The sequence below is a fragment of the Loa loa genome (genome assembly GCF_000183805.2).
Source record: "Loa loa unplaced genomic scaffold supercont3.38, whole genome shotgun sequence".
Taxonomy (NCBI): Eukaryota; Metazoa; Nematoda; class Chromadorea; order Rhabditida; family Onchocercidae; genus Loa; species Loa loa.
In genome coordinates this window covers 188,227-211,461 of record NW_018108218.1, presented here as the reverse complement: position 1 = coordinate 211,461, position 23,235 = coordinate 188,227, and the positions used below count along the sequence as shown (strand labels likewise).

At 33.8% G+C, this 23,235-nt stretch overlaps 5 protein-coding genes across 5 annotated transcripts; 1 reads left to right on the top strand and 4 right to left on the bottom strand.

The window, feature by feature from the left end:
- Positions 1–4,570: 4,570 nt before the first annotated feature.
- LOAG_17074 (hypothetical protein) lies at positions 4,571–8,964 on the top strand (the record flags this gene model as incomplete). Its single annotated transcript, XM_020449735.1, has 10 exons — positions 4,571–4,671; positions 4,823–4,907; positions 5,271–5,420; positions 6,074–6,172; positions 6,233–6,374; positions 6,615–6,726; positions 7,377–7,517; positions 7,853–7,970; positions 8,354–8,568; positions 8,844–8,964. The coding sequence occupies 10 exons, from the start codon at positions 4,571–4,573 to the stop codon at positions 8,962–8,964; spliced, it is 1,284 nt and encodes a 427-aa protein (XP_020306697.1).
- Positions 8,965–9,658: 694 nt separating this feature from the next.
- On the bottom strand, positions 9,659–10,851 carry LOAG_17073 (hypothetical protein; the record flags this gene model as incomplete). The annotated part of the gene is made up of 4 exons (XM_020449734.1): positions 9,659–9,803; positions 9,950–10,164; positions 10,394–10,489; positions 10,687–10,851. 4 exons carry the CDS (start codon positions 10,849–10,851, stop codon positions 9,659–9,661), a joined length of 621 nt encoding a protein of 206 aa, XP_020306696.1.
- Positions 10,852–11,338: 487 nt separating this feature from the next.
- LOAG_17072 (hypothetical protein) lies at positions 11,339–12,357 on the bottom strand (the record flags this gene model as incomplete). Its single annotated transcript, XM_020449733.1, has 3 exons — positions 12,001–12,357; positions 11,647–11,855; positions 11,339–11,510 (listed from the first exon to the last, which is right to left on the bottom strand). The coding sequence occupies exons 1-3, from the start codon at positions 12,058–12,060 to the stop codon at positions 11,339–11,341; spliced, it is 441 nt and encodes a 146-aa protein (XP_020306695.1). The 5' UTR covers positions 12,061–12,357.
- Positions 12,358–12,600: 243 nt separating this feature from the next.
- On the bottom strand, positions 12,601–17,413 carry LOAG_17071 (NAD dependent epimerase/dehydratase). The gene is made up of 12 exons (XM_020449732.1): positions 17,154–17,413; positions 16,127–16,288; positions 15,760–15,849; positions 15,585–15,689; positions 15,222–15,399; positions 14,958–15,134; positions 14,405–14,580; positions 14,191–14,287; positions 13,890–14,057; positions 13,487–13,658; positions 13,164–13,314; positions 12,601–13,091 (listed from the first exon to the last, which is right to left on the bottom strand). The coding sequence occupies exons 1-12, from the start codon at positions 17,394–17,396 to the stop codon at positions 12,903–12,905; spliced, it is 1,908 nt and encodes a 635-aa protein (XP_020306694.1). The 5' UTR covers positions 17,397–17,413; the 3' UTR covers positions 12,601–12,902.
- Positions 17,414–19,043: 1,630 nt separating this feature from the next.
- LOAG_17070 (hypothetical protein) lies at positions 19,044–23,132 on the bottom strand. Its single transcript, XM_020449731.1, has 9 exons — positions 22,941–23,132; positions 22,229–22,427; positions 21,697–21,774; positions 21,312–21,453; positions 20,849–20,961; positions 20,584–20,715; positions 20,231–20,310; positions 19,814–19,913; positions 19,044–19,325 (listed from the first exon to the last, which is right to left on the bottom strand). Exons 1-9 carry the CDS (start codon positions 23,018–23,020, stop codon positions 19,284–19,286), a joined length of 966 nt encoding a protein of 321 aa, XP_020306693.1. The 5' UTR covers positions 23,021–23,132; the 3' UTR covers positions 19,044–19,283.
- Positions 23,133–23,235: the final 103 nt, after the last annotated feature.

The following is a 23,235-nucleotide window of genomic DNA, read 5'->3' as shown; positions in this document are numbered from 1 at the left end:
CGAGTCAACCAACGGAAAATGATTAGAATGTATTCAAAAAATCGCAATTTCACAAAGGAAAAGGAGGAAGATAAATATAGGGAGATAGTCGAAGAGGATGACGGTATTTTAAAATTGATAAATGACGAGAGAGAGCTATTATATCTCTAATTATTTACAAGAATTACTCTGAATTAGTACTTTAACATAGGCAGGGTTACGTAAACAAAGAACTGCCAACATTTATTGGTGACCCAAAAAAAAATTCTGGAGTAACTTTGATGCTGCAATGCATTTCCAGGTAATATCAAATATTCAAAAAAGTTAATTATCTAATCTCTCATTTCAAAGTGAATGCTTTGCAAGCCATTAGAGGCTAGCTATGATATTGCTTCAGAAAATTATGACGTTATACGAGGAGTTTTAATCGAAAATTTCGAAGAATCATTCGTAATGAGACTTCATCAAGAATGATCGAGAATGGAGTCATAGAAGCGATCGAAAGAATACTTCAACAGCTAGAAGCTAGAAGCTATAGAAGAGAATTTAGAGCATTCTGACATTGAAATTATTATTGAAAGCTGATTACCGGTTTGATATTAGGCTTGTATCGATAAAAGAACAACCTAGTAATCGGCCCCACCCGTGGCATTCTCTGATAATTTTCTCATAATTTTATATGAAGAATAAATCCTCCGTCAATCAATGAAACCTTTATCATAACTATTTATCTGTGCAATCCTTAAAAAACTTCCGCGACAATCTTCTTTCTGTCTAATGAGCACACTTCTATTTTCCTTTTTAACTTCGTAAATGGTTAAAACGAAATGACTATTTTCATCTCTCCTTGAATCACACGAAATCGAAAAATGGTACACATCTTGTTTGTCAAGTAGGGTACCATTTCTGTCAAGTGCTATTTCTCAGTATGAGATTGCTTAAAAGTTTACGACTTCTTTTCCAGTTTGCAGGTGTGCAAAAGATTGCGAGTGGACTCAGCGAAAATTATAATTTCTGACCAGTACATTACGCTTTAATTTGAATTATGCTAGAGTAACTTTTCAAAGGAATTACAGTAACGATAGCTGTTGACTTTCCAAAATTGGTCAGTTTCTGTTTAAATAAAGCAAAAATAAAAAGACGCTTTCATTATGTTTATTGATTATGAAGGTTAAAACCGTCTTCGGTTCTTTGATATAATCTTTAGCTCTCTCTTCCTATATTAATTTTTACATTAGCAAAATTTCAAAACTTCTTTTGTGATTTCATGCAATTTAATTTTTGGCATTGCTTATATTTGAAGTTGTGGGCAGTTTTCAGAAAGTTTTTAAAATTTTCATATTTTCTACAAAACTTTTGCTTTTCAATGATATCGTGCCTGTTTGCAAAATACGATGTCATAATTTATGACGAGATTTGACTTATAGACCGATCGGAAGTTCCGAAATTAGATAATATTATCCGAGTCTTAAACTTAAACGGCTAGGATATGAAAATGGAATTTCAGTTCATTAGACTAATTTCTCTTTGGAAGTCCAGAGTTAGCACATTACGACTATATCTATTATTATTACCACTAATAATTATTACTAACAATCGTTACTAATTATTGTCAATTACCATTGTTATCATGTTTTACATAAGTTGCTTGCTTGCTTTATCTGACTTACTATGAAATACTTATTCATTCAAGTTCTTCGTGTAAAGACGAAGATTCTATGCAGATTAGAATTATGATGGGACAGGAATTGAAAATTCGTGCAGTTGTCAATCCGCTTACACCAGAACTGACCGATCTTCCAGGTTTGTTTATCATAGCTGCTAATCCTCTTCTATTTTAGATTTTTTTATGAGGAGCAAATATTGTACCCAAGTAATATCTTTTATTTTTCAGATTCATGCAAAGGAATAGAGTAATTCTATTTTTTCTTCCATTTTAAATATTTCATTGATGTATTCATTACATTCGAAAATGTACTTAAAATTTAGTCTGAATTGTTGATCTTAGTTGCATTTGAATGCATAAACATGAAATTTCAATTGCAACTCAACATATATCTCATGGTTTCCTTAGTTCAGTGATTTTAACGGTTAATATTTATTGAACAATTCCTCCCTATTTTCTATTAGTTTAGTTTAAATAAGCAGTCCATTTGACGTTCACATATCATTTGTTCAATTTGAGTGAAATTTGATTCTAGAAAACTCAAAACTTAAACAAACTAAGATCGGAAGATTGAATTGGTTTAGGTCAAGCAGAATAGTCCTTGTTCATTCGTTTAATTGCTTATAGTGAAATTCAAAATATTTTTGACTTACTGCTATTATTTTAGTGGATTTCGCGACCAACAAATAATCCCAATGTATTTAAATATCACAATTTAACATGAAAATTTTAAGATGTGATCTTTGTGTTAATGCAGTGAGAACTTCTTCGCAGAAATGGGAGATAGCAACCGTAGTATAATTTGCATATCATATATTGGTTTATTGCTGTCTCCAGTATCGTCTCCTTGTTTCATTTCTATTTGAATTTTATACTTTTTAACCATATTACTTTAGTGCTGCATTTTTTTTAATGCATATGAAGGTTATACAAGAATAATTTCTAAACTTACTTCTATTACACAGTTACATCTAATTTTATTTAATATTCAATGAAATTTTAATTAAGAAAGGAAAATTTAATAGAAATGCAATGTACCTAAGTGGAATTTCTTACAGTCTCCCTTCAATCTTTTGCTTTTTTAAAAAATGACCTGAGATTATTTTCTGGCCATCATTATTATCATTTGCTAAAGGAAAAACGTTGGCCAAAGTATATTCCTAAAAAAGAACTGTTTTTGCACTGTGAAACGATCTACACAGCAAAATTCACCGGATAAGAATTGGAGATTTGTCAAAGTTTGATTACTAATCTAATCTTCTTGAGATTAGTCCTCATATAGTGGATTACTCATGAAAAGCTATTCAAATTAGGTGATAAAATTAATCAGTTGTATAAATCTGATAGAATTTGATATGTTGTAATGAATAAATGTTTGAGTTGATGGATTTTGTTTAGTATGAAATTTTCTTCTAAAATAAGTTCGTTTATTGTTATGTTTGTATTGGCGACACTTCTATTATTCCATATAAGCATGAACTTAGCTTCCCTTGTAATGATTTCTGAACATTAATAAGAAGGTTTTGAAGAGTCTAAGCAAAAAACTTAAAAATTCGCGCAGCTGTTTTTTTCCTAAGTGAACAAACAGAAAAATACTTTATTGATTCAATAGTTGAAAAAGTACACAGAGTTTCGAGTTTCGAAGTTTGTGTGGTTTCGAAGTACTTTTCACTGCAGTAAAATTAAGAAATTTCATCATTTAGTTTTTCTTTCTGTACGAAAGCCGATGTGACATTAAGTTTGCGAACTGATTCCTTTGCATCTTTTAGGCTACACATAGGAGATCTGATTGTAACAGTATCATGCTTCTTCCATGCTCGTGAAGTTAGGGAAAGAGTTGTGGACAAAGTCTTTTTTATACAACTTTTTTACCTAATCTAAGCTTACATCAACCTTGCTTTGACAATTCTCCTGTTGATTTTAACTGATGTCTCAAGGGCCCTATGTTTCAACAAATATATTGGCCGGTACGAATGGAACAATGATGAGACACTACAAGCTTCTTGCCAGCAGAGAGAGTGAAAAGTCACGAAACGAGTACTTTTTTCTGATCCTTTGACAAACTGATTTGATAGAAGCGATCCTATGATGTCTGTGGTAGTCAAATTAGATTGAAAAGCCTTCATAGCATCATTAATTAAATTACCGTGTTACGAGGATCTTACATTTATTATCGATAGTTATAACGTCTGTTGCTTGTTTGCGTATCTTTGTTGACAGACTGGCGAGGATTGTTGTTATTGTGATCATTTTGGTAATGTCGGTCTTTCTTTAAACAAAGGCTGTTTTATTCGTCTCATTAGTGTCATATGTCATAAATATTCGCCAAATCTCATCGTGAATAATTTAAAAAAGAAAATTAAAAAAAGGATTCCGGAAAAGGAATATAAATTCTTTCGAACTGAGTAACAATTCAGCGGAAGAGTTGGACTTTATAAATTGAATACAATATTCATAACCTGTGAATTTGAGCGGATTTTTCCTGAGCTGTTCCAAGAAAATATTTGCATCGGGAGATGGAGAGCTTTCATAGTACAACTGTACCTCTGTGTTTTTTGATGTCAATATGTCAAATTCTGATAAGAATTAGGTAAAGATAAGATGGATGAGGATCAAATTGAATTTGATTGTACCAGAAAATTATATTAAATATTAACAAATAGTTACTTTTTCAAATAGATTCCCTTCATGAAAACTTGGAAGAAATGTTATTTGTTTAAGATTTACAGCGGAATTAACAAATTGTTTCAGAATTAATCCTTCTAACTAACTTAAAGTTACTGTCCAATCTAAATGCTCATATGTGTTTTTTAAAATCATTGGTTTTCAAACCTACAAACTTACTATAAAAATTATGATTTAATGAAAACTTTTGATAAAGAATAATTTTCCGTTCATTTTTTTTTAATCTTCAAATATTCAGGCATGGATTGCTTTGCCGATGATCGTGAAGCACTGAACGATTTCACAAAATATTTCAACAATGCACACCTAAGTGATGTTGCACTTTTGGTCGGTGATGAAATGTATGTCGCGGTTGCATTTTTATGAAATTTTTATAAATTTAAAGAAATCACTCACTCGTGAATTCGGTGCATGTCTTTTGAAAATTAAGATAGAAAGAATGATTTTTCGTATCAAACAAGGTGATTAAAAAAAATTCAATCCAATTTTTAGATATCCAGCACACAGAATAATATTAACAAAAAGCAGCGAAGTATTTGATCAAATGTTGAGCAAAAAATGGAACGGAGATAAGAAGGTTTCTAGCATTTTGATCTTTCCTGAATTTCTCATTGATTTTAGGAAATTGTCATACCTTTTTTACAGATTTTGTTTTACTAAAAGCTATGCAATGGAAGGAAATTACTAATTTTTGTATTTTATGAAATGGGAGACAGGATGATCCCTTTCTAAGTGTACAGTTGACGAAATCAAAGACTAAAATGAGAACGTAAATTCCATTTTCTGTGCTTTATGCTGTAACATCCACTTGCATGTCGCACCGCTTCCTTATGAACCATCTGCAATTTTATACTCATTGAGAGAATTGACATCATGTCATTCTATTCCTAAGAGATATTTAGCTGGAAAAGAACGAATAAAATTAACGGAGTAATTGCAGGAATTAGAACTTGTCGAAGATCCACCCTGCCAGCGAGTTTTTGCTGCATTTTTGCGCTTCCTCTATTGCAATCATGTGTTTTTACATCCCGAAAATGCATTATCAATACTTATTCTCGCTGATAAATACAACGTTAGCAACTTGAAGAAGGTAATGCTTATTCTCTCCGTCTTTTCCGTTTCCGGTTTCTCTCTTTTTAACTAAACTGTGGTCAACTATTTTCTCTTCTTACTGTTTATTATTCGTTTTTCACCACACTGAATTTATTCTAAACTATTTTTATATATGTATTTTTTGATTTGTTCATTAGACAGATGAATTGATAATGTTGCTGATTGTAATCGGCCATTAGTGTTTTCCATTGTCAATAAGCTTGATAGCAAGCAACAAATATAATCAGTAGAGACTGTTGATGTTGATTATCATATTTGTTTGTATTGTCTTATTTCGATTTGTTAGAATTTTCAAGATTTTTCGCTCTATATTTATGTCATGTCAAATCATCACTGTCTTATCACTGATACGAGTATGATATGAAACAAGTGAAACTATTCAATTGTTTATAGAATACTAATCACCTTCATTTCCTATCTATACTTTTTTGATTTAAATTCAAAAGACATTTGTCTATAAAATTCCATGATAACTGATTTATTTACAGTGCACTACTGATCATTATCGTCTGTCCATATAATTATTTCGTCTTCATTGTCCTTCAATCTTCTTAGAGATAGGATGGCACCTATTTAGCAAAACTTCTTTGAGATTTTCAAAAGATTGAAATTTGATAAGAAACTATTTAGATCTGTATTGATTATGCTGTAAGCAGTATACTACCGGAACTATCGACCAAAGAATTATTCCATGTGTGGTTCTCTTATGCCACAAAAGCATTCCACCAAGTATGTTCTTGTTCGCAACAATACTATTTGAATATTGTTTAAAATGTTTGTTTGCTTCAGCCATTAATAAGTGCTTGTATCAAAGCGTTAGCATGGCATTTCGAAGAGATGATAGTTAGCGAAGAGTGGGAAAAGGAATGGTTGTCGCTGGATCGTGATCAGCTCATCGAACTGCTCAGATCCAATGATCTTGTCTTGTCAAGTAATTTCTCATCAATAGCAAGTAGTGTTAATGAAGCTGATAAATCACAGCTCTTATGTGAAGAAATCTGAGATGAAAATTCAATAACTCGATAACAACGACATTAATCAATCAAATATCTTATCTTCAAGATGGATACGGAAAGTATTACTTTATTCTGGAAGACAAATATAGATTGTCCGATAAATAGTAATATTAGGAGAAGTTCATAAAACCTGATTTTATTTGTATGCAATTCAGATGAATTTCGTCTGTGGGAGGCTGTACAGAGATGGTTGGTGACATCGTCTCATCCCGAGAGACGTGGTAATACTGCTTCACCGTTGATGGCTTCTATTATTCCATTCATTAAGTTGGTTTTTTATGAAATTAATAGCTTATAAGATCACCATTTCTTCAAAGTCCAAATGCTCATCAGTCGGATTACAATGCCTTCAATGCTGATGAATGGCTCAAACTTTATATCAGACAGTACTTGAATAGAAGAGAAAAGTACTAAATTTTTCGTTGCACTGTCAGAGTGACCAACCAAGGCTTATATTGATTAGTTTAAAAAGTAATTCTTCTAGCATTTCCGCTTGCAGCATTTTGCTGCGAATACTTAAGGGAACTGTTTCTGAAGAAACCCTTTGTTGAAGTCCTAATTTTCTTGATAAAAGTTGTAACCAGCAAACGAAATACATGTGCAGCCCTCATGCTACAAAAGCATTTCTTTTCGTAAGGTAAATTCGACTATTGCAGAATAGGATGACTAGTGCAGAACAGCAACGAAGGTTGAGTTGATTCCACCTTGAACCCAAGGTGGAATCAACTCACTATTCTATTATTCAATACCATAGGATAAAAATTTATTTACTGTAAATAAGACCAATATCCAAATGTTTGCAGGGACATTTTGGAATTCGCTGTATTCTCTCAGAATATTAATTAATTCATCAGCTTGAATTAATGATTCCACAATGAAATCAAAGCTTTTAAAAAGATGATTTTGCTTCTTTTTAGATTTCCATTCATGACAGCGGATGAACTGACGATAGTCGAGCGATCGCCACTGGTCGATTTGTACCCAAAACTATTCCACCCACAAATTTCGCTCGCCTATAAGTTTCAAGCTCTTCCTTTGGCAAGTAGAGCTAATTGCAAGTGAGCTAGCTGGTCTCTGCAGTTTCTGATCAAATTTGTTTTTGAAAAAAGAAATAATAAATGAAATAGTTTTTGTAGTGAATTTAAGAATTGATGACTTGTGGAATGTAAGAGAGAGAGAGGGAGAAAGAAGGAGAAAAAGCGAGAAGAAGAAAGGGATGTTATTTCTTGACTGCTGATTTAAAAAATGATCTTAAGTCATCAAAAAATTCTGCTAACTTAGTGACTTTTTTCTATTCTTATTTGTTCATCTAACTAATTCATATGACTTTACAAAACCTGCTTATCTTTTTTCTTATAAAACTTGATAAATATTTTCATTTCTCAGTTTTCAGGGAATTTACCGGATCGCAATTTATTCTACGAAATTACACAGATATAAGATGGGATAAACGTATTACGGTTCGAGCTGATGACCTACACCATGACAGAAGCGTTGACCAAGCCTATAACGTTAGTTTAGCTTTATCTGTCAGTGAACCAAATTCGAGAAGATTGCCGGGACCAAAAAGACTTGAATTTCAACAGCAAGAAAAGAACTAATTTAATCCATTGTGGAGTAATCTCGCCGTTACGGACGATAACGAATTATTTCCAACAAAAAAATAATGGATCCATAAATCCTACTGTATTCGCATATCTTGATTCACCGCATTCCATCACCCCTTTGTCCTTCCTGCTTACATTTGTCTTGTACAGTAATTTTAATTGTTTTTATAACGATGGTATCATTAACAGTGGATAATTGGCATTTTTATGTCATAACTTCTTTCAGATCCTTTCGTCTTGACTATGTGGCAAAGTCTTCGTGTTCTTTTCAGCAGTAATATTTACAGATAACCACTCGCTCATCCACTTTTCCATTGCAAGCATGGAATTGGAAGCTGAAGTTAACTGGTCAACTGATGCCAAATTCGCACGAAGAATTAAGGATGTTTTTGGTCTCAGACGACATCGACCAGCCACGCTCCATTGAATACCTCATGCAGATTGTAAATGAACGAAAAGTAATACAGTCATTCTCATCCAAGAAGAATTTCACTAAAACAAGGTTTGTTTGGTTGAAATATTTGAAGATATTTAGCGTCTTACTATGTCTCTGTTGTGTTAACCAGTTCAGTAACAGTTTAATTCTTGTTGAAGAAAAACTTGGCTTTCTAATGAACTTCCATAGATCTCAAGGCTTCAATTTAATTATTTCAAACACGCAAGGTGAAGAGTATGGAGCCACTTCTACAAAATTTTTAATTTTTTTAGTGATATTTGCATACTTATCTCTTTTCCTATATATATATATATATATATATATGGATTTTATCATTTCAGATACAGTGCTGACATCGAAATTCAGAAAAAGATAGATCTCAGTGAACTTTATACCGATAACTCTCCACTGCTTGTGAACGGCGAACTTCATTTGCAGATAACCTTAAGACCTATTGACTAATTTTTATAAAGTTATCAGGCATCTTTTCTGGGAATGAGTCAAGCGTAGAAAAGGAATAACTTTCACGTTACAAGGACAGAATAATTCTTTTGTGAAACCTCAACTGTCACTTATTTTGAACTTCAGGAAGGTTGTTGTGGATGTCTTTTTTCTTTGTTATTTTCTGTACTTTAACAGCAGTTTATTCCATTTAGTTATTCTTCTCATTCATTTGCTAAATGTAGTATTTCACTGGTGTTAACATTCGGGAACTAATGGTACAGGACATTTCTCAAGTCTCTTATCTCTGGACAGATTGAAGCAACTCCTAGTTTGTTAATTTGATAAACTTTGTTTAGAATTCTGGCGATAGTTATTTCCATCCGATGAAGGGCAGTATGGTTCAAGATTCTACATTTCACTACGCTGTAACGCGTATCGGAGCATTGGCGATATCATTATTGCTCAGGCCTCATGAGATTAGACTTCCGGTTAAAAAAACTGTTAATTTTTATGCGCTTTGAAGAAAGTAAGCTGCATAAGGTTTCTAATATGAGATGATACAAGCACAACAACTGAATTGGATTTATATCTTTCGTCCGAGTTGTAGATATATGATCTACAATATTATCATTCGTTGTTTATTTCGTCGAAAGCTTTTGCAAGGTCTGTTTATTAAATATGGCTAAAACAATGCAATCTTATTGAGGGAAGCTTATAATTGACGTCGAATTCGATGAATTTTGATTGATAATTGCCCAACTGGATCATTTACTCCAGATAAAATGCAACCAATTTGATGAAATGAGCTTTTCCTTTGCGAATTTCCTGTACAGCTTCCTTCATACAACCATACGCTTCTGTAATTATCGCTTCAAAAAATGCAGATTGTTTGAATTTAATAAAATTCTGCCTAATAATTTCCTCTTAAATTCCTAATTCTCCTAATGCGCAGATGAAAGTTTTTAAGATTGCCGAGACCCAATGATTAGTTCCTTTCTTCTACCTTTTCTCGCCTGCAAATTTCCATACAAGAAGGACGTTTCCATCTATTGGAAATACTCGGTCATACTGATTTACGGTGAATATTTTTGTTGTTTCTTGAAATGACTTTTGAGCATCAAGAGTAAAATTTGGGTAGTCCACTTTCGTCTGATAAACGGCTTGCTGTTCATCTTTCTCAGGAATCACGTAGAATGCATAAGCGCCACTTGGATCCATCTATAAATCATTATTTATACAAAAAAGAAAAAAGAAAAGAAAAAAAAACAAGGAGTCGGACTTGTTATTCACTTTACTTAATTTTCAAAAATTTTACATCAAACTTTATACCAATTTTACGTCTTGAAGAAAACTACCACAGTTTAAGAGTTAATTACTTCACAAAAAAACTTAGCATTATATTTCTTTTTTAGGAAAAATTATACATTACAAAAATAAATTTTCTTACAACTAATTGCGAAAATTTCAAGTGAATCTGTTCGGAACGAATTTTCGTAATACGTATACCACTCTCGACATTTTTTATTTGTAACACGTCGTGTCCCTAAATCAGTTACAAGAAATATAAACATTTACAGTTCAAATTATGTGAAAACGTTTCAGTACAAACATTCGAAAGCTTAGAAACTACTCTTATTTTTAACAGTTTGTTCAAATATCTGATGTACTCATCATATCTAATTATTCTGTTGTTGTTTAATGCAATACAATATTACAAATGTTCAGCAAAGTAAACCTTACCATTCCCGATGATTCATTTTTATTTTGATGAACGAAATGTAATAAACTGCGACCCATATCTATAGCTGTCAAAAAGATACCAGTGTACCTTGGTGAAAGACCGTTAGCCTGATCCCGATAGAAATAGTGAAATTGAGTTGGTTGATTCCTCACCGATTCTGCCATGACGATTGTTAATTCTATTTAGTTAAAAACAAGTTAATTAAACGAGATTTAGGAAGTTTTCTTGTTGAATTTCCTCAGGATTTTTTGACAAACATATGCATAATGTGTTCGAGTTTCTGGTAAATGAATGAATAACAAAATTTTCTCAGCTGCTCAATTACTTCACACTTGTATTAGGCATTTCTTTTGAGTGTTAAAAATGCAAGCAAAGAACCTTAAACCTTGATTTTCCAGAGAACTCAGAAGCTTGAATTTTCACAAAATTTGGTTATAAATGGTTAACTTGAATTCATTTAGTTTATATGCACAATCAGTTGAAAGTATTTATCATAAATGCATCGTGTCGCTGATTCAATGAAGCAGAAAGTTGTTCAAGTTTGAAACCCAATGTTAGCAAACAGAGCGAAAATGTTCCTAAACTCTTCCGCAAATATAAAATTTATCTAGTAAATTTAGGAAGACTTATCTCCAAGAAAAGCAAAAATAGCTAATTGATCAAATTTTTATCGATCTTACGGTTCGTTGTATTATCGAAATTGACGATAATAGTAACATTCAGATTTAAACCAATCAAAACCGGATGCATGTTATCGAATGAACATCGAATATCCAGGGCTTGTAGCGCTTCTATCAATGCAGGCTCGTGCATCATCACTTTACTTCAAACCAATTAATGAAGCAAATTATAAGATGATACGATAACGAGGTGATCCACGAAATGACAGTACTTCTATTAATACATTCAGGAAGATACGAATGAAACAATCAACATATTAGGAAATCTTTGTTCACAACCTTTGCCTGTAACGATGCAAATCATTCAGGTTTTGCACAACAGCGAATATATTCTCAGCTCGAAAATCAGGTCCAATTTTCAACATTGTGGAAAGACACGAGTCTGCATAACCCACTTCCAAGTAATATTCATAATCTTTATGGTTTAAATATTCCAATAGCAGTGATATGTCACATCGCGGAGGTGTCCCCCAAATAAGGTACGCTAACTGGAAGACAAAATGTTTGCATTACTTCGGTTCTTTATACAAGTACTCCTAAGAAGTTAGGGGTTGGAGTATTTCACTTTTAGAATTGAAATGAATAAGCCATTGTAATTTGAACGTTACAGAGATCACAAATGATTTAAAAAACCTTAATCAAGCATAGAATGATAAAACAAAACGTTTGATAGGTGACATAACCGCTAGCCATTGCGATAAATTAATAAAACATGATAAAAGAGGCGTTACATTTCATTATTATAAGAAAATTATGCAAAATGTGTTATATTACATCTTATATTTCAATTCAAGTCGAGATAAGGATGTAAAGGAGTTACTTACATTGTAAATAATTAACAATGGCATCTTCTTCATGTTCTTCTATCGCGATTTTTTGCGTTGTCATTTTCATAATCTTCGCATTGCTTGGTGTCAAAGTTCATTTATCTTCAAGAATAATACCTTCATTAATCCCGACTTTTCATCCTCCATTCATTTTTCTCGGGAATGTATCAGTTACCGAAAATGGTGACGAAAGACTATTAACATAATTTTCGACCTAAGTAAAACCTTGTAAAATAGTGCATCGGAAGTGACGTGTGTCCATCGATGGATATTTAGTGCGAAGGTGTTGTTGTACTGAACTGAGGTGATTTATTGAATAACCGTGGATTAACGAATTTATGACATAATAAATTAGTTACCAAGTCAACTGCACATATCATAATGGCAGATCTATGATTTATACTTCCACACATAACGGATCAAAGAAGGCTTCGAAAAATTCAATTGCAGGATGAAAAATTTCGTTAATTACTCGCCTGCTTAAATAATTTTCGCTGGGGCATTTGTCAATTGTCGTGATGCAGAGAGATGATGTCCGATGTTGATACAATAATCATCCCAAAAATGAGGTCGGTTTTAATTTTATTTTTAATTTTTAAAAATTTATCCCATGCCAATAATTCACGAGAAATATTTTGCATGTGGTCAAGGTATGCAATTATCTCATAATGATTTGTCTATTGTGATTACCTAAAGGCAAGATTTGAATCACTTGAGGTTATCTCTCATCTTCGTGAAACCCTTCCGTAGACTTTCGAAACTGTTCGGAATCTCTGGACAAAGCTGTTCCAATTTGGACGTATCCAAAGCGCAGTTACCTTTTGTCGCACATAGCTCACGATATTTGTTATCGTTCGAATCTAGTATCTCGTAGTGATGTATTTCTGAACAAACAATCTGAAATCATTTATCAAGTGAGAAAATCATTTGTGGATTCTTTTATAAAGCTATACTTGATGTTAGATCAACCTTCTTGTAGAGTTCCAGTATCTGGGAAAAACTGATCGGCTGGGGATTGACTAAATTCAAATTGCCACCAACACGTCTTTCCATGAGATCAATAAGTGCTGGTATGCAGTCATCCAGTATTGTGATCGATACTGGAATGTCGAATATTTGCCTTAAAAGTGAATAAACCAAATTTTTTGGAGCAAAATTAACTTCAAGTTTAAATAACAATTTTTGATCTGATGAGTGAAATTGTTTCAAAGTACTTCGTGCAAAGCTCGTAAACATACATGCAAAAGTGAAGGGTAAAAAAGCAACTTCAAAAGTTCAAACCAAAATTTTACTTATATCCTAAAATTTTGGTCAACAGATTTCTCTCATCGTCTAAACAGAAATTGAGTGGTAACGTTATTCGAGCATTTAAGCACTCTTTGATTCCACCTTGATAATGCTGTATCATACGATCAGTGATACCTTTCACAACCGAGTATGAACTTCCGAAAAATGTTGGCAAATCTAAAACTAATCATCAAACAAAACCAAACTATAGACTTTCCTCCTATAAAGTAATTCCTGAATATATTTTCAGTCAGCAACGCAAATCTTACCATATGTGAAAATACATCAATGATCTATTCAAGAATTTACTCCTACCTCCCTCCCTAACAAACATAATATCTGTTGCCCCCATTTTAATACACCATAACGGCCGTAATTGAAAACTGAAAACTGATTCAATCAATATACCATTATCAGTGAAGCCTTTGCTGCCTATTGGATGGTCCTTATCATATGCAAATAAATATCCAGTTCCGATATAAGTGAAATGCAAACCCAATGTTTGGCATATCCTTGCTAAAGCCATCGTTGAGTACAAATTATCCCGTATATTCTCAAAAGTTTGTTTTGGTCCTCCTTAAAATTTCTAAGACTATACAGTTCAAATGACTAGAACATTGACAGCCAAGTAAACGTTTTGGTGTGAAAAAAAGGGTTAATTTCAATAACAGTAATAAATTTATTGAATTTGAGACAAATACTTCTGAACCTTCCAGATATTCCACTGTTTTGAATTTACCACCGTGCGTTCTTCCCGTACAACAGAGTACATGTGTACAACAGAAGCCATTTAATTCATCCAAAACCTAAAATGAATTGACCGGACCAGTCTTCAAACTAAATCTCATTTTCTCCTTACTTATTGCTAATGACATCTAATTTCTAGCCTTTCCTTGATATCAGACAATCTAAAAACTACGCACCTCTTCATCGCTATTCTTTCCGATTCGACAATTGGCCAAAGTAAAATGGACCTTCCGCTCAAGCAATTTCTTACAGAACTGCTGTCCAATCCAACCTCTACCGCCGTAAATAACAACGACCATCTTCTGATTCTTTTTTGGTGGGCTTAATGCCGAAGCGACAACCCGACTGATACCTAAAATTAGTGTCTTTTCCTTTGAAATTCAAATAATATAAGGATTCAGCACCTCAAGGAATAACCTTACTCGGGAGACGGAAAAATAAAAACAGAAAATCCACATGAGTGAGCGGACGTTTCTGAATAATCTGCTAAAGAAAGACCTTTTCAATGATAATGCATTTTCACTGAAATTAAAACTTGATGAGTTGAAACTTGATTAAAAAGTGCATTTCAGAGTTACTTGAATGAACACCTGAAAGAATTGCACTTATGTTGCTACTGATTTGGAGAACTCATGAATCGAAAAAAAAATGAAATTTTGCATCTTCTCAATGGAAAAATCAAAAAAAGATAGAAAATATTTTTACAAATAACATATCTCAAAAAACTACCTGCTTCAAATGTTACTTTTGGTGACCAGCCAGTGTCCAGATTAATTTTGCTGTAATCAAGCAAGTAGCGTAAATCATTATATGGCCGATCTAGTACACCAATAAATTCCACGGGAGTTGGATTTCGTCCAAGTTGTCGGTCTACTTCCGCTTGTATAACACGTGCAAGATCGATTACTGCAATAATGAGGTGTAGCGAAGTAATATATCAATATCACCGTGCTGCTCAATTAAGATAATAGAAATATCTAAACTATGAATTACCATTCATTTCAAAATAAGTTCCGATGTTATAAATTTCATGAATTTTTCCACTTTCGACAGTTTTTCGAATGCCTTCAGCAGCATCGTCGACATATAGCCATGAACGTAATTGTTTCCCACTGCCTTGCACAGTAAATTTTTCCATATTTCTGGCCAATTTAATGAAGCGAGGAACTACCTAAAATTTCTTTCAATCGTCAGAATTAATCTTAAAGATTCATAACATGGATGAATCTCTTAGAATAATTCATTTTTCATTGTAATTTATTCAGTACTTTCAAACATTTATATTCAAAAAAGTTTGAATCCAGAAATTTAATCTGGAGGTTAGTTAGCTTCGTATTGCCTGTTATTCTAAAAAACCTTGACATCCCACTGATTAGGTCCATAGATGTTGTTGATGCGTAAAATAATAATAGGCATTGCAAACGATTCGCAGCAAATATGAACATATGATTCGCAGGCTGCCTAAAAACAAACTGAAGATTTCAATTTCTGTTATTCTAGAAATTTCCTGTTGACATCTCGCTTTCCTCACCTTTGTAGCTGCATAAGGATTTCCGGGCAAAAGAAGTGCATCCTCAATTTTGCCTTTTTCATCTGCTACCAGATTAGAGTCACCGTATACCTGCAAAAAAAAAAATTGTAAACATTATATAAGAACGAGAAAAAATAACGTCTGCTGGAAGTTTGGCTGCAAAGTCTGTAATGTCATTGAAGCTAGAAGAATTTCTCAATAATTCAAATAGAAATAGATATAGTGATATTTCCTTGATTTGATACCAAACCCAAATTTGATAACTTTGGTTGAGTTTCGTATGACCTCTTAGATGCAACGGCTTTAAAAATTAACACATAATATTCTACAGGCAAGAAAGCAAAATCAGAAACAGCAGGAAATAAACCTCATCAGTACTAATAAGTACGAATCTTTCGACTTTTTTATAGGAATGAATACTCTCCATAAACCGGATAAATGCAATCACATTATTTTCAATCGACTCCACAGGATCGTCATAACATCGCGTTGAAGTGCAGTCCGCAGCAAAGTGTATTACAGTATCAATCTATAACAATAAAATTAGAGAATTAACTACTAGACTTAGTGATATAGTTCTATATAAGTCCGAAAGCTGTTGAATGATTATAGAGAGTTGAAGGATTATATAAGCATGCTTGTTTATATTTCAGTTAGTTCTTTATATCCCACTGCGCTGCTTCCGTTCATCAAATGTTTTCTCAGCTTATCGAGTATCTGGAGTAGGGGTTTGATTGTAGGGATATCTCTCCAAGATCCAAGAATTACCGCCAGCTATCCTTGACCCAATGCTATTAAACATTTTATCCTGACTGTTTAGTAGATACCGCTAAAACCTATTTAGTATCAAAAAAAATTCGACACATTTCTGTTGATCAGGACAGCAATGAATCATCTTCCATCTTTACTTAACCACATTACATGACTAGTTGCTAAATAACAAAATACAGTTGGTAAATGCATATTCGACTTCATGTTCGTTTAGCCGTCAGAGTAAAATGACATCTCTTCCTCCTATCCCCTTTAATAAAACAATCATAGATAGGAAGCGTTAATCGTCTCTTTGTACCACCAAATGATTTCTTTTTTGGGTTGCTGAATATTCATTCATTCAGTATTATCCCTGTGAAGTTTATATCGGTAGCAAGTAATGATGAATTGTACCGATGATGAAATCGACTTAAGTGTCGTGAAATGGGAATTATCTCTATGCAGTATGCATGATGCTTAAGTCATTCCCTTCACTTGTGGGATCAAAAGTGAAAAAGTGAATGAATAAATGGATGAAAGTGAATGAATAAATGGGAAGCTTTAGCTTCCCATTCATTCTTTTCCCATTTATTTTCTTGATGCAGTAAATTTGATTTGCAAAACTGGAATCTAAATGGCACTGCCTTGTTTTCGTTCAAGATGCGTCCAACTAATACACTGTTACGTATGTCAGCTGTGACAAGCTTGTATCGGGATGAATCGATTACTTCTTCATCCACATAGAAAGCATTCGAATTCAGAATCAGTTTATCAATGTTGACAATGTTAGTTTGTGGCCAAACCCGAAAGATATAATTCACAAAATTGGAACCAATAAAACCGCAACCTCCAGTGACTAGCACGTTGCGAGGTGTATAGATGGACATTAGCAGTTTCTGCAATTGAATGTTATTGAATATAACACACACGCAATATAGCTCCACAATAAAATACTCATCAAAAGGGTCCGTAGCCAAAAGTATCAGGACGGTACGTCTAATTTACTTGGAGTGATTTCTACGCTGGATAATAAGATCAGAACTGCTTAGTATACTGCAAATAGAAGGATTAGTTGCTTAATGTAGCCTAACTTTTACATTATTTCTCCCTAAGCGATAAAAATGGTTTGTGGGACGATTCATAATAAGGTAAAAGTCGCGTGTACGATCAGCGCAAAGTCGTTTAGAAAGATATTGTGATTTCAGTGCTGAACGGACAACGGCTTTTAGCAGGTGAGACGGTATAGAAAAGTTGAACTGCGGTTGTAATTACTACGCAAAATACGTGGGATTAAGAAAACAGCAGAATAATAAATCCTTGTTGCTGGAACCAACAGACGGATGAATGATTCATCCATATATTTGATGATTCAATTGAAAGCATTTAAATTAAACTGCCCAGAAAAAAGTGAACTTTCTGATCAGCAGACAGATGACACTTTGACTGTTGCAACTGCACCATAATAAATTCCAACTATCTTTATAGATTTAAATATAGACTGTTTACAAAATTTCAACGCACAGAATATTCCAGTTTTTATCTATCTGAGAGTACATAGTAACAAAATGACGAGACCAGACATGTATTATTTAAGACCCTTATTAGGTCTAAAAATCCTTACTGCAAAAATTAGCATATGAAGTGCCAAATTTAGTACTATAAAATGCGCTATTTGACGATGTTTCTCATCCTGTTCAATCGATTATTTTCAGCACCAAAGCTCAAAATGCAGTAATGACGAATCTGTTATACTTATAATTCAGGAATAACAGCTAAAAAGTGCAGATGATAACAAGACTTTTACATTTTTTAAAGGAAAAAGAAAAACTTTTAGGAAAGAACTGAAATGAGAAATGCTATGGAGGTCACAAGGTAAAGCTTATATTTCGAAAACCTCATGTCAAACCCTACCGTTTTAAGGGCTTTCTCGTATAATTTATGAAAAACCTCTCGAAAGTGTAAAACAACCCATGTGAGCAGAAATTTACGGAAATCTGAGTCATCTCACGTGTGGACAAGGCACCAACTACTCGAAATGCATTTTCCAACGGGCCGCATTCAGCAGACAGTAAAGGTGACAAGTGGGCGGTGCGTTTTTCGTCAGATTAGTGGTCACAGGCGGAATTAATTCCTGAAATCCTCACCTTTTGTATTGGAAAATGCAAACAGTAACAGACGCCAAATGACGCAACAAAAGATTACTTCGATAATTTTGTTACAAAATTATGAAACTAATGAATTAAGGATTGCATATTCCGAACATTTCGTGAAGGAATTTTATGAACATTTTAGCTATTGCAACATCAAAATCAACATTGATATTAGCGGAAATACTATATCTGTGGTAAGTAAAAAGTATATGTTTTAACCATACAACATGGAACAAATCTAAATATCTTAATTGCAAAGTACATGCTAAGTTGCAGTGTCCAAAAATCAACGGTCTTAACTTTCCAGCTCTAGTTACCGTTGTTCTGATCTTTGTAAAGTTGAGCTTCCAGAAATCATTTACAAAAATTTTGTCTTATTGTCACAGAAAATTCTTTATAAAACTTTAGAAACTAAGCAAATAATTTGTGAAAATAAGTTATAATAAAATGTGCAAAGTATTCCTGGGTAATCCACTCATTCTCTTCGCAATCATAAAGTTCCAGCTTGTGAACCTCCAATTTTCGGGATGAAATTCAGACCAAGTCTTGCCAGTGTCATATTTTTGCGTAATGTTATAATATCCCAATACGAATCGTGCACGCCACATTTGACAATTCCTTGGTTTACATAACGAATGTAGGTAAAAAATCACAGACTGCAGCTATCTGGAAAAAATATGAAGTTTCAAAGCATTACTTTGTAAAGTTTCCATTCTTTCAACAAAACGGCGGAATGCCAGTAAGGTCATGTCATACTTACCATGTAAAGCTAATGATAATCAGAAAATGCCAAGGGTCAGGTCATAACGAACCGCAGGAAGGCATTAGTACCAGAGGTTTCAAACCAAAACTCGCCGACTGCAGCTACGATTTCTGGTACGTTTGAAGAAAAAAACCCAGTTACATATGCTTTGCCCTGCACATTCCAATGATCGACTGCTCAATAAAGGATTAAAACAAGCCGATCTAAATGGCTTATTTTTGTTAAGATGCAATCATATCTCATGCAGGATTAAAATTAAGCGTACGGAATGCCAATAAAATCATACCATAACAGCAGGGACCTATGACTTATCATAACAGCTACCAATATCTATGAAATATGCGACACGTGGTAAGCAATTTGTTTCTAGCCGAATATTGAAATAACGAACCCGATTACGTGTCAACAATGAAATATAGCACCATTCGGTATCTCCGCTAACTCTCATTTTATAGCGACAGAAACGTGGAACCATAGATAACGCACAAGTCCTGAAAATACAAGTGATCGAAATAATTTACGTCGGTGAAAAATTTCGAGTATTTATCAGAAATAAAATCTTTGAAATTCAAAAATAAAACGCTTGGAAAAAGAACGCCTACAAAAAATTTAAAAGTTACCAGTATTTACATGATATGTGCAATAAGGTGAACTTACAAATTGCCATCCCCTCCGCAAAATTTATCAGTAAATTTGAAGCATGTAACTGATATGATAAAGATATGATAAAGCTAGCTTCGCAAAAGTGCTCCAAAATGGAAGATAAGGAGAAAGATGGGGAAGAATGCATGTAGAACACATGACTTACCTAACAGCGGGTTTTGCTTCCAAAATAGCTTCAAGTTCCAAAGTATTTGCCTTGATCGCATCCAGAACTTGTTCTGTTAGCTGAGAATTTATAGAGTGATTACAAACCCATGATCCCATCCATATTTTTCTTACTAAATAATAAAAAAAAAACAAGAAATCTCACAGAACAAGCACATATTTTTAGTAAAAGTACGGTATCGATGTATCGATACATATCCTACCTTGGTAATTTGAAATTCGAGTACTACCCAAAATACCAAACTTAAGATCTTCTGAAAAAAGATCTGAAGATTTTAAATGAGATATCCACGTTTATTTAATTTAAATTAGAAAATAAGAACTGTAATTTACCTTAGTGCTACCAAAGTTAAGACAAGGATAAACGTCTTCTGCAATGATACGTGATAGGAAAGGTGTACTGTCATATATCGAAGCACCTCGTTCTCTCCACTGCGTGAATTCTTTATGATAAATAGGGTCGATCTAAAGTAAAGGCTAAGAAATTAATTTAATTAACAACTAAGCTTTAAACATAACTGAAAGCAATATCAGATTAAGGCAACAGTTTCCTGCTACCATTAAAAGTTACCAAAGTTACAGTACAAGTGGTCAGTACCTCAGACACCGATTCATGTTCTTCGCTTTGTATTGGTGGTGTTGAATTCCATCCTGATGATGGCAAAGTGTAACTTTTACGGCTATTTGCAGAACTATGCCGTTCCTTTCGCCCTGTAAAGAAAGCCTTTTTTTTTTTTGTCTTTACAACTCAGTCACAACTGTTACATCTAAATTTAGCGAAATTTTGTATCTAATTCAGAGAAAACATTCAAACTTGAATGGTACAATTTTTGTTCCATTCCTTGATTAAGTGAAGTTTCTCGATAGAAAATGGAGGTGGGAGAATTAAGCAGAAGTCAAATAAAGTTATAGAAACAAGAAGAACCTTTAGATGGAGCATTATGCTTTATTAATTTTTTTCAAGGGTATGGGAGGAGCAGTCCTTATAGTTTAAAGTTCCTATACGTCTGGAAAAAAATGCAAGCGAGCAGACGTCCGGTGAATGGAACGTGTATACCTACGTGTGCCGCCGAGAAAACGTGACGCCAAGCCAGTCGGCTGAGGTGTCATGGCAGTCAAATGCGCCATTTGAGACGAGTAGGAGGATATTGGCGACTTCACGATAACTTTTAAAGCTTCAACTTCGGCCACTAACATATCAACCTGAAAATTACAATGCGTTCATGAAATTGAATAACCTGATCTGCAAACAATCTAGCATGTAAAAGATTATGCGAAGTTTCAACTAAGGTAAGTCGCGAAGCATGTGGACAGAAAGAGAAAGGAAGAGAGAGGGAGGGAAAGAGAGACAGAGGGAGAGAGAAATGTCGTATATGCCTGGAAATATCCGTAAAACTAATTTAGATAAGACTAAAAATATAGGATGCAAATACAAGCTTAATATACTTTCAAGTGACTTTCAACAAGTAATTTCTCAGCCTTAGCTCGACGACTTTCAGCATCATTGACCATTCGGTAGGCTTCCTGAAGAATTTCATTATGCGTTATTCAGATCACTATTGGGTATCTTGTCGAGAGTTCTAAAGTTAATGTCTCATACAATGACAGTAAGTAACTTTCTTTACTGAGAGGAACTTTTGCGCTTCATTTGAAATATTTGCACTGCGAATAGCGGGAATAATCAGTCCCAAATATCTGGATGGCATCGATACAACAATAGTGCTCTTGTTCTGTTTTTTTGCTTTCATCTTAGCTTAATCTAATTATGCTTAAACTCTCGCAGATTCTTACATCCTTTTGATGATAACAAGTATTGAGTGGTTAGTATACTAAGACCATGACAATGTCCACTACAACTACTAAGCAAGAGTTTAAATAACAACAGGAACCCCTAATGTTATATGCAACTAAACAGCAAAAGTTGCTGGAAAAAATCATCTTCACTCAAAAAGACATCTCGTAACACATATAAAAGTACCTGGAACAGTTTCTCAGTTAGCTCCTGTACTTCAGAATCTACATGATTCTGAAGCTCACTTAATCGTGTACATTTGGCTTCCTTTTCAGCAATCGAATGTCTGGCAGCATTCAGTTCCTGCTCAAGTCGAATGATTCGATCAGCACCTTGTTCATATTTTCCTGTCAATCCCTCACTTGTCGAGGATGATATACTTCCACTGCAAAAGCCCTCAAATTGGAAACAGCAACAGTAGCAATGGTCAGATGTAGAATTAGCCTCTCTTTTTTTTTTTACTCACAAGTGTTACTTTAGGCCTAGGACAGAGTCACAAAACTTACTTTTCTATCTATGGCACATAAATCTCTAAATTGATAGGATAAATTTTCCCACTGCAACAGCACCGTGCTTAAGTCATAAAAAAAACAAAGAGAATATTGAAAAGATTTCTTCCACCGATGAAATATAGCCAATTCACTGATCAAATACTGTCAAAGGGATCTTTATTCAGTCCACCTTTAATCAGTCCTACTTGTCAACTTCCAGTGATAACAATTAATTAATGGTAAGTAGAAGTGACAAATACCTTTAGAATCATCAAAACAAGTCATGATCGGGAATAATGCTGATTAAACAATGTTGAATATGGCGGGGAAAATAACTATTCTTGGTCAAGCAATTAATGCAATTCAAATTTTAGAAATTAAGCAGTAGGTCAAAGAAAAATACTTACTGTGAAGAGATATTAGTCGATTCGGATGGAACTAGCTGAACACAAGTGACAAGTGCATCGATATTTCCCGATGGTTGCATCACACTGATCCCACCCGGGTAAACAGATGTGATTATCCAAGGTGGAGAGAATTAGTGAATTTTCTAGGTCATGAGATCCTGCAATTTTTTTCCATCGATTCAAATCCTTAAATAATCGTTATACAACTGAGATATAAGGAGGATTTCAACTGATAGCCTTACGAATTAAAATAACTAGTCGAAAAAAACCGGTTGATCTTCAGCTTCTCTGTACA

Bases quoted from the DNA above. Each gene is read 5' to 3' on its own strand.
- LOAG_17071 (XM_020449732.1), bottom strand. From the start codon at position 17,396: ATGTCCATCTATACACCTCGCAACGTGCTAGTCACTGGAGGTTGCGGT. The intron at 16,289-17,153 runs GCAGTGCCATTT...TTATTGTTATAG, and splicing joins GCATCTTGAACGAAAACAAG to ATTGATACTGTAATACACTT. The intron at 14,288-14,404 runs GTGCGTAGTTTT...AATTCATTTTAG, and splicing joins GAAAGAATAGCGATGAAGAG to GTTTTGGATGAATTAAATGG.
- LOAG_17070 (XM_020449731.1), bottom strand. From the start codon at position 23,020: ATGCAACCATCGGGAAATATCGATGCACTTGTCACTTGTGTTCAGCTA. The intron at 21,775-22,228 runs GTACTTTTATAT...GAAATTCTTCAG, and splicing joins TAACTGAGAAACTGTTCCAG to GAAGCCTACCGAATGGTCAA. The intron at 19,326-19,813 runs GTTCGTTATTTC...TATTTTTTCCAG, and splicing joins CATTGTTGACACGTAATCGG to ATAGCTGCAGTCTGTGATTT.